The sequence below is a fragment of the Apostichopus japonicus genome, chromosome 21 (genome assembly GCF_037975245.1).
Source record: "Apostichopus japonicus isolate 1M-3 chromosome 21, ASM3797524v1, whole genome shotgun sequence".
NCBI lineage: Eukaryota > Metazoa > Echinodermata > Holothuroidea > Aspidochirotida > Stichopodidae > Apostichopus > Apostichopus japonicus.
The window spans coordinates 9,982,651-9,995,855 of NC_092581.1; the positions used below are offsets into that span (position 1 = coordinate 9,982,651).

The window sequence follows — 13,205 nt, forward strand, 5'->3', positions numbered from 1 at the left end:
ATAAACAGTTTACACTATTTGAGTTTGTCACATATTTCAGGTGAGAAACAAATCTGATAGTTTTGGGCTTAATATGTTTTGTGTCCCTACTAACTACCTTAGATAAGTTACGTACATCAGCGAGAATATAACGTGAACCCAGCATGTGTTCACCTCCAGGACACTTTGGCAATACACTTATTTCCCCTAACGAGGAGGTGCTTAGACAAGAGAAATTCCTTTTTCCTTAAGACAAGTGAAGCTAGCATCTATGTCAATGTTCTCATGGACAAAAATAAAAGGTGGTAGCCATGTTTGAGCCCTACGAGGCGAATTGCCATAAACGACAATTTTCCCTGTAATAATTGTTTACTTAATTTCAAGCCAATCAGGATACAGGTTGGTTGCATCCGCTGGCCATTTAAGCTTTTAAAAGCTCCTTCGTCCATTAACTCACCTCTATTACCTTGCCGTTCTTATCTTTAACATACTGCATCCGTCTGTGGGGATCTCCCGTGAGTCGGCCGACCTGAACGTCGTAGTGGATCTTCTTCTCCCGTTCTATCCTCCGTCGGAGTTCGTCTTTTGCAAACATCCCCTGGGCCATCTTGTTGTCCTCCTCTAAACGCTGCTTATCTCTCTCCTGGGGTGACACAATTAAGAAGAGAAGAACTGAGTGATTGTGAGACGTATTAAGATACTTATCGGTGATGAGCTGAGCTAAACACCCACACAGAATGCGCAAATAGTAATGATTGCTTTGAAATGTAAAAAGTGAAATCTCCCCCCCAAATTTGCAAAGTCATTACAATTCAATACAAAACAATACTATACTATACAGTAAAGTGCAATACAATACAGTACAACTACAATGCAATACATTACAAGACTGATACGATACAATTCAAAACAATAAAAGACGATACTGGACTATACAATACGAGGCCAAACGATACTATACAATAAAATTCAATACAATACAATACAATACAAGGAGTTATTTGAAATACATGAGTAAATCAAACATTCACCAAAACATTGAACATAACTTACTCATAATAAAATAAATGAGTAAATCAAAAGTATTAAAAATAACAGATAACTAATTAGGACACAAAGTTAAAAACAACTTGACAAAAAATTAAGGAAAAAAAAAGGAAAAAAAAGAAGCAACAAATGAAGTGTCAAACAGCCTGTAAGAATTATAAACAAAAACAAGTACAAAAAAAACTGACCCAGCAATCCTACAACAACTCCACTCTTTGTTCTTCATCCCTCACACACCCCTAACACACCTCAAATTAACATACCAACAGGCTGACTGAATCATTTCACACCTCAACTCAAGAGTGCTTTACCAGGTCCTTCCATGACCTGAATTTTAATGGAGAGGGTCCAGTATTATCCACAATTGGGTCGAGTGTATCCCTTCAGATGCAGGCTTACACACACCTTTATTAACAGTAGGTTACATCAACATTGGTCGCCTACTTTACCCTGTTTCTTACAGTGAGTCTTCGTGTAATACGTGGTACAACCTAGTCAAAATCCTGTAATTTGTTCTGAGAATCGTTCAGACAATCAAATGAATGAGGAAATTACCAAATGAAACAATTGAAAACAATAAAATACAAAAGTATACAGAGATATGTTGCACCAGCAGAAATGAAAAAACATTAGAAAATCTTGAAATCCCGCAGAAATAAAGAAAAAGAATTTTTTTGTTTTTTGGGGAAATAACAGTTCTGCTGCACTAGACATTACTGGATGGTGCTAAAGAGTTGAATTTCAGTTGGGAAATATACGAGTGAGTAATGCCAACTGGTGCAAATAGCGGGGCCATTCTCGACGAAGAAATGGCATAGTAAATCCTATAACTGAAACCGGATGACCGCTGGTTTTAATTATAGGATTTACTATGCTATTTCTTCTTCATTGTGTTAGTGTGACTTGAGTGTCAAAGCTAAGCTGACTTTTTTGTTGTGGAAACGACAGTTCTGTAGAACTATTGGATGTTGAATTTTATTTACCATAAGATATCGGTAAAGCTTTAATAACTATAACATATAACCTCTATTAAATATTACATTAATTGTTAGAAGTCCTATTCAATATCCATAAGAACTGCCACCCAAGTAAAATCCTCATGCGTTGACACAGTTGAATGCTGGCAAGCGAAAACAGTTTGTGTAACTAAAAAACTTCCCTGTTAGTTTATATTCCACCTTTTTAGTTTATCACCTTTGATTTGATTTTGACTGACCTATGTAAATTTGATACGAATAATTCCATGTCAGTTGGGACATATACGAGTGAGTAATGCCAACTGGTGCAAATAGCGGGGCCGTTCACAACGATGAAATGGCATAGTAAATCCTATGGCTGAAACCGGATGACCGTCGGTTTTAGTTATAGTGTTAGTGTGACTGGAGTGTAAAAGCTAAGGTGACTGGACTATAAAACGTGAACTATGTTTACCTCTAAAAAGAAGCTTCCACTTGATTATTTATCAGGAAGAGATCATGCAATTATCTAATGGTACGCTATCTGTAACACAATGTACTGGAGGTAACAGAAGATAGTTTAGTATCGGAATCGCTTGAAGAGGGGGAAAAGGATGTTTAACCGATCTAAATGACTCCAACATCATCATCATCATCGTTTCCAGTAACTCAAGAATAACAGGCTACAAGCATGCCTGTTATTCAACCCAAATGAATAAGATTATATTTCTTTGGTCTATCAAGCGAGAGATTACTCATACACATCCCCTTCTTTCGTTTCAACAGTCAAGTCTCAACCAAACACTGACAGTGAAACCCTACTAACTCAGAAACATTAAAAAAATGTCTTAAACAAAAACAAAGAAAAGTTCAAAAGTCTAAGATCTAGAAAACCTGAAGATTTCATCCATGGAACTTATATTTTTGTCTTGTTTCATTTTGCATTCTGGAAAAGTTGAACTGCACAACAGTAAAGACTGTTAAATCAACACTTTTCACTAAACCTTAGCATTTTTTATATATTTCCTTATGTATAAGCAATATTCCAAGAAAATTGAAATTGCACATTTGGGAAATGTCAACACTAAAGACTATATACCATTCAATTCAATTTATTTCTCATATGAACACATATTGCTTTGTTCCACTAGCAATCACTTGACAAAATGTCACTTCTTTAAAGGTATGCTGTATTGGCCTCAAATATGCTAGATATACAAATATGGTCGCCTTTGGTCACAACTGTTTTTATAGCAAACTTTGAGGAAGTTTACCTTACTGGGACATTCAGTCATATTGTGTGTTCCTTAAAAATGTCTGAAAACAATTTGGAAAGTAAAGACCTCCAGGAATGTCCTTGTTGAAAACTTCTAGCAATTATAGCTTGGTATAATTTGGGGCCTTTACTGACTACCTTTAAACTGATATTACTACAGTATGAAAGATAAAGTTTACAGTTGTTACGCTTTTCAAAATATGGTAAAAGAGCAAAGGAAATTCATGGCTAGAAACAGAATCAAACCAATGATCTCTGGGATACAAGCCAAGGGCTCTACCAACTGAGCTATCCAGCATTTAAGTTGTTGGTGATTCCTGTAATCTTTCCTAGGGAACGCTTAACCGAAGCCACAGTGCCTTGGATACCGTGTAACCATGTAACCGCATACCGTGTTACCGCATACCGTGTAACCATGGACCACGCCCCAGTTATCATTCTATTCAGCCCAGAAAGCGGCGGGGAAGGTATTTTAAGAGAAATTCAGGGTTTAGGACATTGTTTACAGCTGATGCTTCTTAGAACAAAGTGCTACGATTCGAAAAGCGGAACAGATATGCAAAATTCCGGAAAGGAAATTTGGCTGTAGGAAAAACAGGAATTGTGTTTTGACAGCATGAAACTCAATACAAGGGTATTAACCGCAAGAGTTTCCTTTGGGTTGTAATGAAATAGAGAAGAAAAGTATAAAATAACAGGAAGTAGACTCGAGGGAGCTGATTGGACGATCAGAACATAACACTGAAAATGGGTTAAAGGAGCATCAGGTCATGTGTTATCAAGTAGGGACAAGAACAGTGACAATTTTACATAACATTTCATCGTTTTAGTATATTGAATGTCAATGGCAGTTTTATCGACTAAAGCTGGTTTGTCACATTTGAGCTCGTAATAAATTCAATTCACACTTAAACGTCAATTTTTTGTAAATTTTTCCTTAAATATTATAAAGTTTAGTTTTCAGTTTAAAGGGGTAATTGGAAAGGCAAAAGAAAGCAATTATGAATTGAACTCAGTATCGCATCAGAAACTCTGATAATCATTCTTTGAAATCAAGTTGCCAAACAATATATAACCAACCAACAGTTTTATGCCCTCCTACAACTTTGAATCAATTCACCTGTTTTTATCTAGCTGAACAAAGTAACTATCTAAACTAGAAAACTTGAATAATTAAACATCAGTTCCAAATTTATGATCATAGCAATAGAGTGAATCATATTGTAACATACCCTTTCCCGCCTCTTTCTGGTTTCTTTGTTGCTACGGTAACCTCTGCTATCTTTACTGTCGCTGTCTCTCGATCTCCGTCGACTCCTCTTATCTTCAGAATCTTCTCCCACTTTAAAGCTCTGACTTCCGAGCTCTCTGCGACCTTTGACCCTCGGACTACTGGATCCCAGAGTGCTCTCATCTAATTTCTGAAAATCCGAGAACATTATAAGAGATGGTAGGGTTGATGGAGGATGTTAGGGATAAAGCCAACACAATACACAAAACGCCTGGATATGGAAACCTATGCCTTCGGAAACATTACTCAACATACAACAGCTTATGTTTAATAATCAATGCTAGCACAGTAATAGACTTGGGTTGCTCTCTGTTTCCATCTTATATGGTCCTATATTTGCTTGTATTTCAACAAAATGAAACAAAAGACGAATCTCATTGTTTTAATGTGATTGTTCACACCAATAACTTATTGGACGAGATGGATAGGTATCTGTTGCAATATATACATGCAAGGAAATACAGCGATTTGTTACGGTTAAGTCCTTTCTAATGTTCCCAAAGTACTAAACTTTGGTTTGGGACACCAAACCACCATGAATATGAAAATTGATCTTTTCAATTTTAACGATTTCCTTGTTTCCAGGGTAAGATATATATCAGTTTCATTGTGGTCTTGGTAATGTTTAAGATTCATGTAATACCTCACAATACTGTAATACTACAAATACTGTAATATGATAGACAGGGGATTGATGGACTGAATGCCAGACAACTTCAGTACTCATATAACATGATCACATGAACACATGAATCACATGAACACTCAATGGCTCACTACAAAGGTAAGGGGAAGCTCTTACATCCAATCTTGCTATAGCATTTTTGAAGAATCTCAGATATCCTTGTACAACTTTTGTCACAAAAATGTACGTAAACAAAACATTTGCAAAAAAAGAAACAAAGAGAATAGGTAAATAAGTTAAACAGAAAGCCCAAAGGTTAAGTGACTCCTTCCCAAATTTTATATCAAAAGAACTTAAAGGTAGGCCGAAAGGCTATTTCAAGTTTTGACTGTTGTTGACAGCAAAGCTATCTGCACACACGTGACCCTACATAGCAAGTATGTGATTCATCCAAGCTGTACTTTTTGAATTACTGTGCTTAGAAGACTTTCACCTCTGTTGACCTCGAAAAGGAATGCTGACCTCCACATGGACCAATAGAAGGTGTTTTGGATTCACTAGAGTGGATTTAAATTACCACATTTGAAGTTTCACCCCAAAAAAAATCTTCTTTTTGAAAATTGTTGTTTACAAGGTTTTCAGACCTTGACCTCGGTTGACCTCCAATGATCTTTGACCTCCACATAAAAGCAATAGGGTTCTCATATCCCATTCAGATAGATCTTCATTACCTTCTTATAAACCTGAGTAATCTTAGAAGGGGGAAGTATGAACAGTCCAATCACGTGGAAGATGGCAGCATAACTCAATGTTTTTGTCAGGGATATCAAGTTTTTGTCGAGGGATATCAAGCCAGCCGGCCGGCTACTGCAAGCAGCACATGTGACTTGATTGAATGTTAAAGACATTTTACCTCTTTGTGACTTCTGGCCTTGTAGCTGGTCAAATCACTGGATGAATCTCGACTTTCGTCACTGATGTGCTTCTTCTTACGAGAAAAAAATGATTTCCTCGCAGCTTTCTTGATCTATAGGCCGAAAGAAAAAGTATATATAGTAGCAATCCAGTGGAAAAATAAACCAGTTCTTGAAGAAATCACTGGGACGAATTGCTTACGACGTCTCTTAACGGGTTAACAAAATTTCACAGAGTTTTTGTTAGTGATTCAGTTACTCTGCTCGGGACTGATTGAAGTTTACAGAGTAGATTAATTAATTAACAAACAAGTAGAAGGATAATCTTCATGAACACTTAACTGATATTAACAAACTCTTTTGAAACTTCAAGTACAGAAACATATTATCCATAATGCCCCCCCCCCTCCTCTCCCTCTCAAAAATTAACTTTTGGAAGAGGTGGTATTTATATGCATGTTGCAACAAAAAGGAAAGATTAACAAGCCACCACCCTACAGAGAAGCTGTTGTTCTAAAAGAAAAGAACTTTACACAAAGTTAAATAAATGATTTGTGACATAAATACAGAATAAGTTTCTTAAACAGAATATAATTTTATATATTTCTGTGGTACAAGTTGGGCTGTAACCAGATTGTGGCTAGTGCTAATTAGGTAGGTAAGGTGAGGTGAGGATAGTAGGTAGGTAGGTAAGTAAGTAATTAAGTAACACAAGTAATGTTCAATTAAATATTCCGTTTCAATATCCAAAAAAATACATACATAAATAAATAAATTAACAAACAAACCAATAAATAAAACAATGAAAGTCTTCAAGATTATGTAGGAACTGAAATTACCAACTTAGAAATTATATGGAAATACACCACCACTGCACAGAATCTGTTATTTACGCTGACACAAAGGGTAAAGGGAAAGGGGAACAGTTAAATTCGATTTCTCAAACATAAACTGAAAGAAGGTTTTACATCAGCGAGGAAATTCTGCTCAGGTTGACACAAAGGAAGTGGCTGTGTGAGCAAAAATTAGGCACACCTGAAGCTTTGAATTTGGCTAAAGGTGTGAGGAGATAAACACAGCATGTACAATGAGATAAACAGTTGGGGGTTGTTGATAAGCAGAGATTGCAAAATTAGGATGAGTGATAGAGGGGGTCACTGAGTTAATTCATGGTCAAGTAAAAAAAGAGAGCAGGAATATCTGAAATGCCTAAAAGATGCTTTCATTTTATTCTTGATTTTTGTCTTTGTATTCTGTAACATCATCTTAAAGGTACCATGTACCACAAAGAGAGTCACGCAAAGAAGTTAATCTGAACCAAGAAGAGAGGGCGGTGTGATGCCTGGTTACACACAGTATGCAAGGAACTGTAGCTTCTGCCTGGCACCACTAGCAAAGAAATGGTTATATAGGCTGGAAATCCCTCACCAACTAAGGGCTGACTAGCTCTATTAGTAGAGGGCAGTTCAATGGTTTCAAAATCCTGTTTTACATAACAATGTCTTTGCTCCTTTCAAATTGCTTATATCTTCAGTCAATTTATTTGTTGATTTACTTGTAATTTAAACAAAACATGCTAAAATGACCTAGCAAGGTGACTTGATTTACTTGTAATTTACGAAAAAAATGTTAAAATGACCTTGCAATGTGACTTATTTTTAATGTTTGCAGTTATCGTCATCATTTTTTTTTGCTTGAATGTTCAAAGAGAGTTTAGTTAAAACTACTGTTGGCACAAAAATAGGGGTGACTATGGGTGCCTTTAAGGTATTTTAACAAGCCGCTGGTGAAACGGTGAGCTATGTGATGAGAGAAGAAGGCTGGGAAAAGTAGTTACCATGCTAAACTTTCACCTCTTTTAGTTCAAAAACTAGAAAACCATGATTTGAAAATTGGTAAAAGCCACATAGTCCAAGCCATGAGCTATCCTATGGTGGGTAGTGCTGCCTAGTTGAAAGTATCTACCTATGCTCTAACGACTCATGGAAAGTGACAAATTTTAATAGTGTGTGAGTCAATGGAACAATTAATTGCCGTAGTAACCAAAGAGGAGTATTTTCAGGGAATTTAAACAAAATTTGTGATCAGATGGTAGGATATTATTCAGCAGTTAATGGAAAGATCTTTTACTAAAGTCCATCAAAATTGTACCAGGAGTGAAATATTTTGGAATTAACATGGAACAATAAAATGTAATATTAACTCTGTGGGATGCTTATATTCTCTGTGTTAGCTGAAACCATTCATTAACTTGCTAATTAGATGTTATCATATGTTAGTCACCAATAAATAAAACAGTCCCACTTAAGCTTGATGGAAATCCACTATGTGTGGTTATATTACATGGCCTTGATTAAAATAAAATAAATAATAAAGAGCTTTGATGCAAAATACAGTTCAAAGCTGAAAACCAGCAAAAAAAATTAAAATCCTTACGGAAAGAGAACAAACCTTATGAGCTGACAGGATAAGAAGAACTATATCTGCGTGGTCGTTATTTCTGGCAAGTTCAAGGGGAAGCTGATTGTTCTGGCAAGAGAAAATGAGAAAATAATCACAAAAACATCAGTGTCAAACACAAAATATTAATGTTGACTTACACCAATACCCTTACTTCACAGAGACCCTTTAAATACTGCAGTTCACTGCTATCGAATGAGTTACATCTTTCAATAAAATCAATAATCCATATCCCCAATTTGCCTCTCAACTTAGAATTTTTCTTATGTCCTCACTGGACTTGAATCTCATTCAATCCTCTTAAATTGCCCATTTTCACTTACCTTAAAGTACGGTTTGGTGAGTGTTTCCCCATTTATTGTCTATTCAGAAACTTAACGTTGTTTGGTCTCTCAATATCTAACCCATCTTTGCTTGTATCATTAAAATATTTTAATCTTTCTTATGATCCTGCTTTCTGTTCATGAAAAAGTAGAAATATATCTTGAGACTCTCAAAGCCCACGAAATTTACTGGTGTTGATCAAGAAGGCAACAAACAAGCTAACAAGACCACAACTAAATCTTCTGAGATTTGACCAAGCAAACAGCAAACATCACTTCCAAGATACCAGCCTAGATGCATGGATTGTGACCTTTGACCTCTTCTCAACTCAAAGTATCTTGGGATTCCTCTTTGAATTCCCAAAGTCCATGATGCATGCTTTGCCATGGCAACCACTTCCCATTAAAGTGAGCTGTGATTGGGTCGTTACTCCAGGACCAGACTCCCTGTCAAACTTACTCTATTCCTGAGGTGGGTGCTACATCCAGACTCTATCAGCACTCTTGTTACTTTCTTCTTGTTGAGACCCGCAGCGATGTGAAGAGGTGTGTTTCCCACCTTTGAAACAAAGAAACCACATAATAGTAAGGAATGATCCAGATTTATATTCTAGACATAGAAGATTGATATAAATGTTATTTAGTTAATGTGTAATCCTGTTAAGTGGTAAGGGAAAATCGAGAAGCGGAAGGGAGAACATGCCGACACATTCATATAGAGATATCAGCCCTCTGGACTTAAACCCACACAGCTGATAGAACTCCCATTGAGGTTTGTTGGATATAGGAGAAGAATGGAAAGGGAATCACGACACTCTGTAAACCTGAACAGGATGAAAGAGAAGTTCTCTAGTTTTGGTTGTGACAAATGGGGAGGGGGTGGGTGAGGAGTGGGTAGTTTGAGAATAATATCTGGGAAACGGTAATGAATAAATAATCAAGGAACTGGTATTTTTCTTGTAGTTAATACAAATAATCAGTGGTGGGATTACAGGGGAGGGGAGGAGGGGGCACTTAATAATATACCATTGTCGACAGTTCGTTTTGGTATCTGGCAAATCTTTACACTAGGAAAATCATTTAAATTCACAATAGGCATATCGTGTGTTCTAAATTTCATGCAATCTTCATATGTTTCAAGTAATGCCTCTTTGTTTTTGCAGTCGGTGTGGTGTGAGTTTAAGTCAATTAAGTCAGATGCCGTGCACCTCGTATTTCCTTTGAGAGGGTAATATATGTGGCAGCTTGTCATATATGGCACCACCAAAATTGTGGCAAATCGGTCATAGATGGCACCGACAGGTTGTGGCAAGTTTCAAATGCAATTTGCAGTATTTAAACTATTAAGACACAGAGCAGTTACAGCGATTACCTTGTTCTGACTGCTGGCATTGCCCCCAGCACTAAGTAGTATTCTGGTACAGGTCACGTGACCAAACATAGCAGCCACATGTAGAGGTGTCTCACCATTCTCCTGAAGAGGAAATAACGATTAGAATATCGATCAACTATTTGAGAGGGAACTTCAAATGATGAAGAAGATTCAGTTTCACTCTTAATTCACAACCCTATGAACCACACAGAGTGGTGGTGAAGGGAGGAGGAAGAAGGGGCCTTGTGCTGAATAACGAGGGGGAGTGGGAGAGGGGGGACAGCAGATTGCATGACACAGGAACAGCAATGACCTCAAAAAGAACTTTGGTTCAAAACATCAGTACTATTGAACCACCCACCCTAGGTATCCTTTCTTACTTTTAAACCTTTTCCAACAAAAAGTCACATTTGTTGGATTACCCAGACAAAAGTTTGGTTGTTAAAGGTTGAAATCTTAAAGGAGGCTTGCATAACACTTCGGTTAGATATATATAGATATATCATGTAGGTGTAAAAGAGTCATTCTGTCTAAGAATAAACAAAGACACTGATTCTTATTTTCGTATTTGTTCTGTATAAACTTTGCTCTTACAATTTCCCAGTTTTCTAGGACAGTGGAGGAGCGACCATACAGTCAGGGGGGGGCGAATGCCCCCCCCCCCGATGGACTCAAATGGACTGCTGGCGCCCTTTTCAGCTTTTTACCACTTTTTACTTATTCGCGATTATTGACTTTTTTATTTCGCTCTCATCTACCTATTAACATTTGTCACATTTTGTTGGTGTAATTTTCTGACAAAATGGCGATGACACCTATTTATTCTTCATTTTTCTGCAAATTAGCAAGGCCCGGAAAGGGTCATTTCCGGCGATCTAGGGAGTATCTTTACTCTAAAAATACTACTTAAAATTTCTGAACGCTCCGCGCCAACCTGTGGTAGCGCTCTGCTTAGATAGTGTCGAAAGCGCCCCTACAGATCATTCTCGCCCCCTGTCCAATACCCCTAGCTTCGCCACTATTCTGTGAGCACTGACTCTTTATGAGCAGTATATTTATTCAAGACAGACACAGTGACTTATGGATCGACATTCAAAGCGCTACACAAGCATTAACTATGTACTTCAACTATATACTGCTCAACTATAAACCTACATCTTGCCAAGTCTCCAGACACTGTCTGTGCTGCCTGTGGCATTTATGCAACCATGAAATGTGTCAACATGAATGAGTTTTGCCCAAGAATGGAGACATTCTTTTACTTTCTCTATTATCAAAGCACTCTAAGAAGCACTGTAAGAATACTATGAGTTCAACACTACTTGCATTGTTTCGGACGTCTGGGTTGGTTCCTGCCTTGAGTAAGACTCTGGTAGTCTCGTTGTGACCGTTCTGGACAGCTAGATGAATCGGCTTTTGTCCGTTCTTAAAGATGAGGAAACGGAAAGATTAAGGGTGAGTAACCTCAAGGATGGGTATGAGGGACATTAAAACTATTACATCAGCTGTGCATGTTACTTCTAGTTCTAAGTCAAGACAAAAGATACAACACAAAATTACGTATCAGACTTGTATGTGACAGGATGTGTAGCTAGTACAAGAAGCAGACAGAATCATCTCAATTTACTGGCAAACCATTTGCAATAATTCACTCATTCTGAATGTCAGCTGATTTCCAATTATGCAACATTTGGCACACATTTTTCACCATTGGGAGAAATTAAAGTCAAACCTTGTAACAATGGGGGTACAGATACTGTCTCTTGTTAGACAGACTAATAAATTAACTTTACAAATGTGCGCTTGAGTCTTGAAATGGCTACATGCCAAACCATTATAGGGTTAGCTCTACTGAACAGCTGACAGACTAACATCCAAGGGGTTAAACTTTATGTGAGGTCCAGGGGCCCCAAATAAAGCCATATAACTGGGCCCAAATAAACCATATAACTGGGCCCCAAATAAAAACATAACTGGGCGTCAAATAAAACCATATAACTGGGCGCCAAATAAAAACATATAACTGGGCCCCAAACAAAGCCATATAACTGGGCCCCAAAAAAAGCCATATAACTGGGCCCCAAATAGAACCAAATTACTGGGCCCCATATAACTGGGCCCAAATAAAACCATATAACTAGGCCCCAAATAAACCATATAACTGGGCCCCAAATAAAACCATATAACTGGGCCCCCAAATAAAACCATACAACTGGGCCCCAAAACAAAACCATGTAACTTGTAATGTTGAGCTTACCTTGTTAGTGGCATGAATGTTGGCTTTCCCAATCTTGACCAAAGCGTCGACTGTTCTACTGTACCCGTTCCAACAGGCTTCATGGAGGGCAGTGTGGCCATTCTGAGAAGAACCGAAGAAGGGCAAATAAAGATTAAAGATAAAGAAAGAAAATCACACCATAGTCTCTAATACTCTGTTCTCTAAATGACATACAACTGCTGATTATATTTGATAGAAATAGTTGAATTTTCCACAAGAAGTCACTAAAAGTATTTGGGTAATGATCTGTGCAAACTATGTGACGTACTTCTTCTCATCTTAGGTAACAAATTGAAATTATCCTCAATGATAACAGCCACTTCAGCCTCGATTGTTATATGGTAAATAGTCTAGGCTGCTATGAGTGTGGTAGTTCTATTCTAACTGTTTAGGGTTCCTTTCAAAACCGAAAACAGGTTTGTCTTGTGATTTTTGTCTTTGCAATTGACCCTTATGATAAATTATAAATGAGAGATAATTAAATATTCAACAATAACTGCAACATATTGCTAAAACACATTGTTACAATTTTTTTTTTCATTTGACAGGGATTTTAAGTGCCAGATACAACAGCAGGACAAACTTTTTACAATTTCTTTCTGGTTTTTCCTCGGACAACCAGGCCTTACATTTTGGTTGACCGAACAGTAAAAGAAATGTAGCAAACTATAAACAGAGACCACT

General features: G+C 37.3%; 1 protein-coding gene and 1 long non-coding RNA gene across 4 annotated transcripts in view; one reads left to right on the forward strand and one right to left on the reverse strand.

The window, feature by feature from the left end:
• The window catches only part of LOC139962810 (uncharacterized), a 30,617-nt gene that overhangs the window by 16,640 nt on the left and 772 nt on the right, over positions 1-13,205 (forward strand). Inside the window, exon 2 of the long non-coding RNA XR_011791370.1 lies at positions 11,523-11,698. This is a non-coding gene — a long non-coding RNA (uncharacterized lncRNA). The remainder of the gene's footprint in view (positions 1-11,522; positions 11,699-13,205) is intronic.
• The window catches only part of LOC139962808 (uncharacterized), a 49,104-nt gene that overhangs the window by 9,034 nt on the left and 26,865 nt on the right, over positions 1-13,205 (reverse strand). For all 3 annotated transcript variants that reach the window (XR_011791369.1, XR_011791368.1, XM_071963155.1), the window contains exons 5-12: positions 12,501-12,602; positions 11,570-11,668; positions 10,244-10,345; positions 9,332-9,430; positions 8,540-8,617; positions 6,088-6,201; positions 4,491-4,679; positions 437-622 (exon numbers count right to left, since the gene is read on the reverse strand). Coding sequence is in view for 1 of the 3 variants with exons in the window: in XM_071963155.1 (XP_071819256.1) it covers positions 437-622; positions 4,491-4,679; positions 6,088-6,201; positions 8,540-8,617; positions 9,332-9,430; positions 10,244-10,345; positions 11,570-11,668; positions 12,501-12,602 (969 nt within the window). In the remaining 2 variants the exon portion in view is untranslated. The remainder of the gene's footprint in view (positions 1-436; positions 623-4,490; positions 4,680-6,087; positions 6,202-8,539; positions 8,618-9,331; positions 9,431-10,243; positions 10,346-11,569; positions 11,669-12,500; positions 12,603-13,205) is intronic.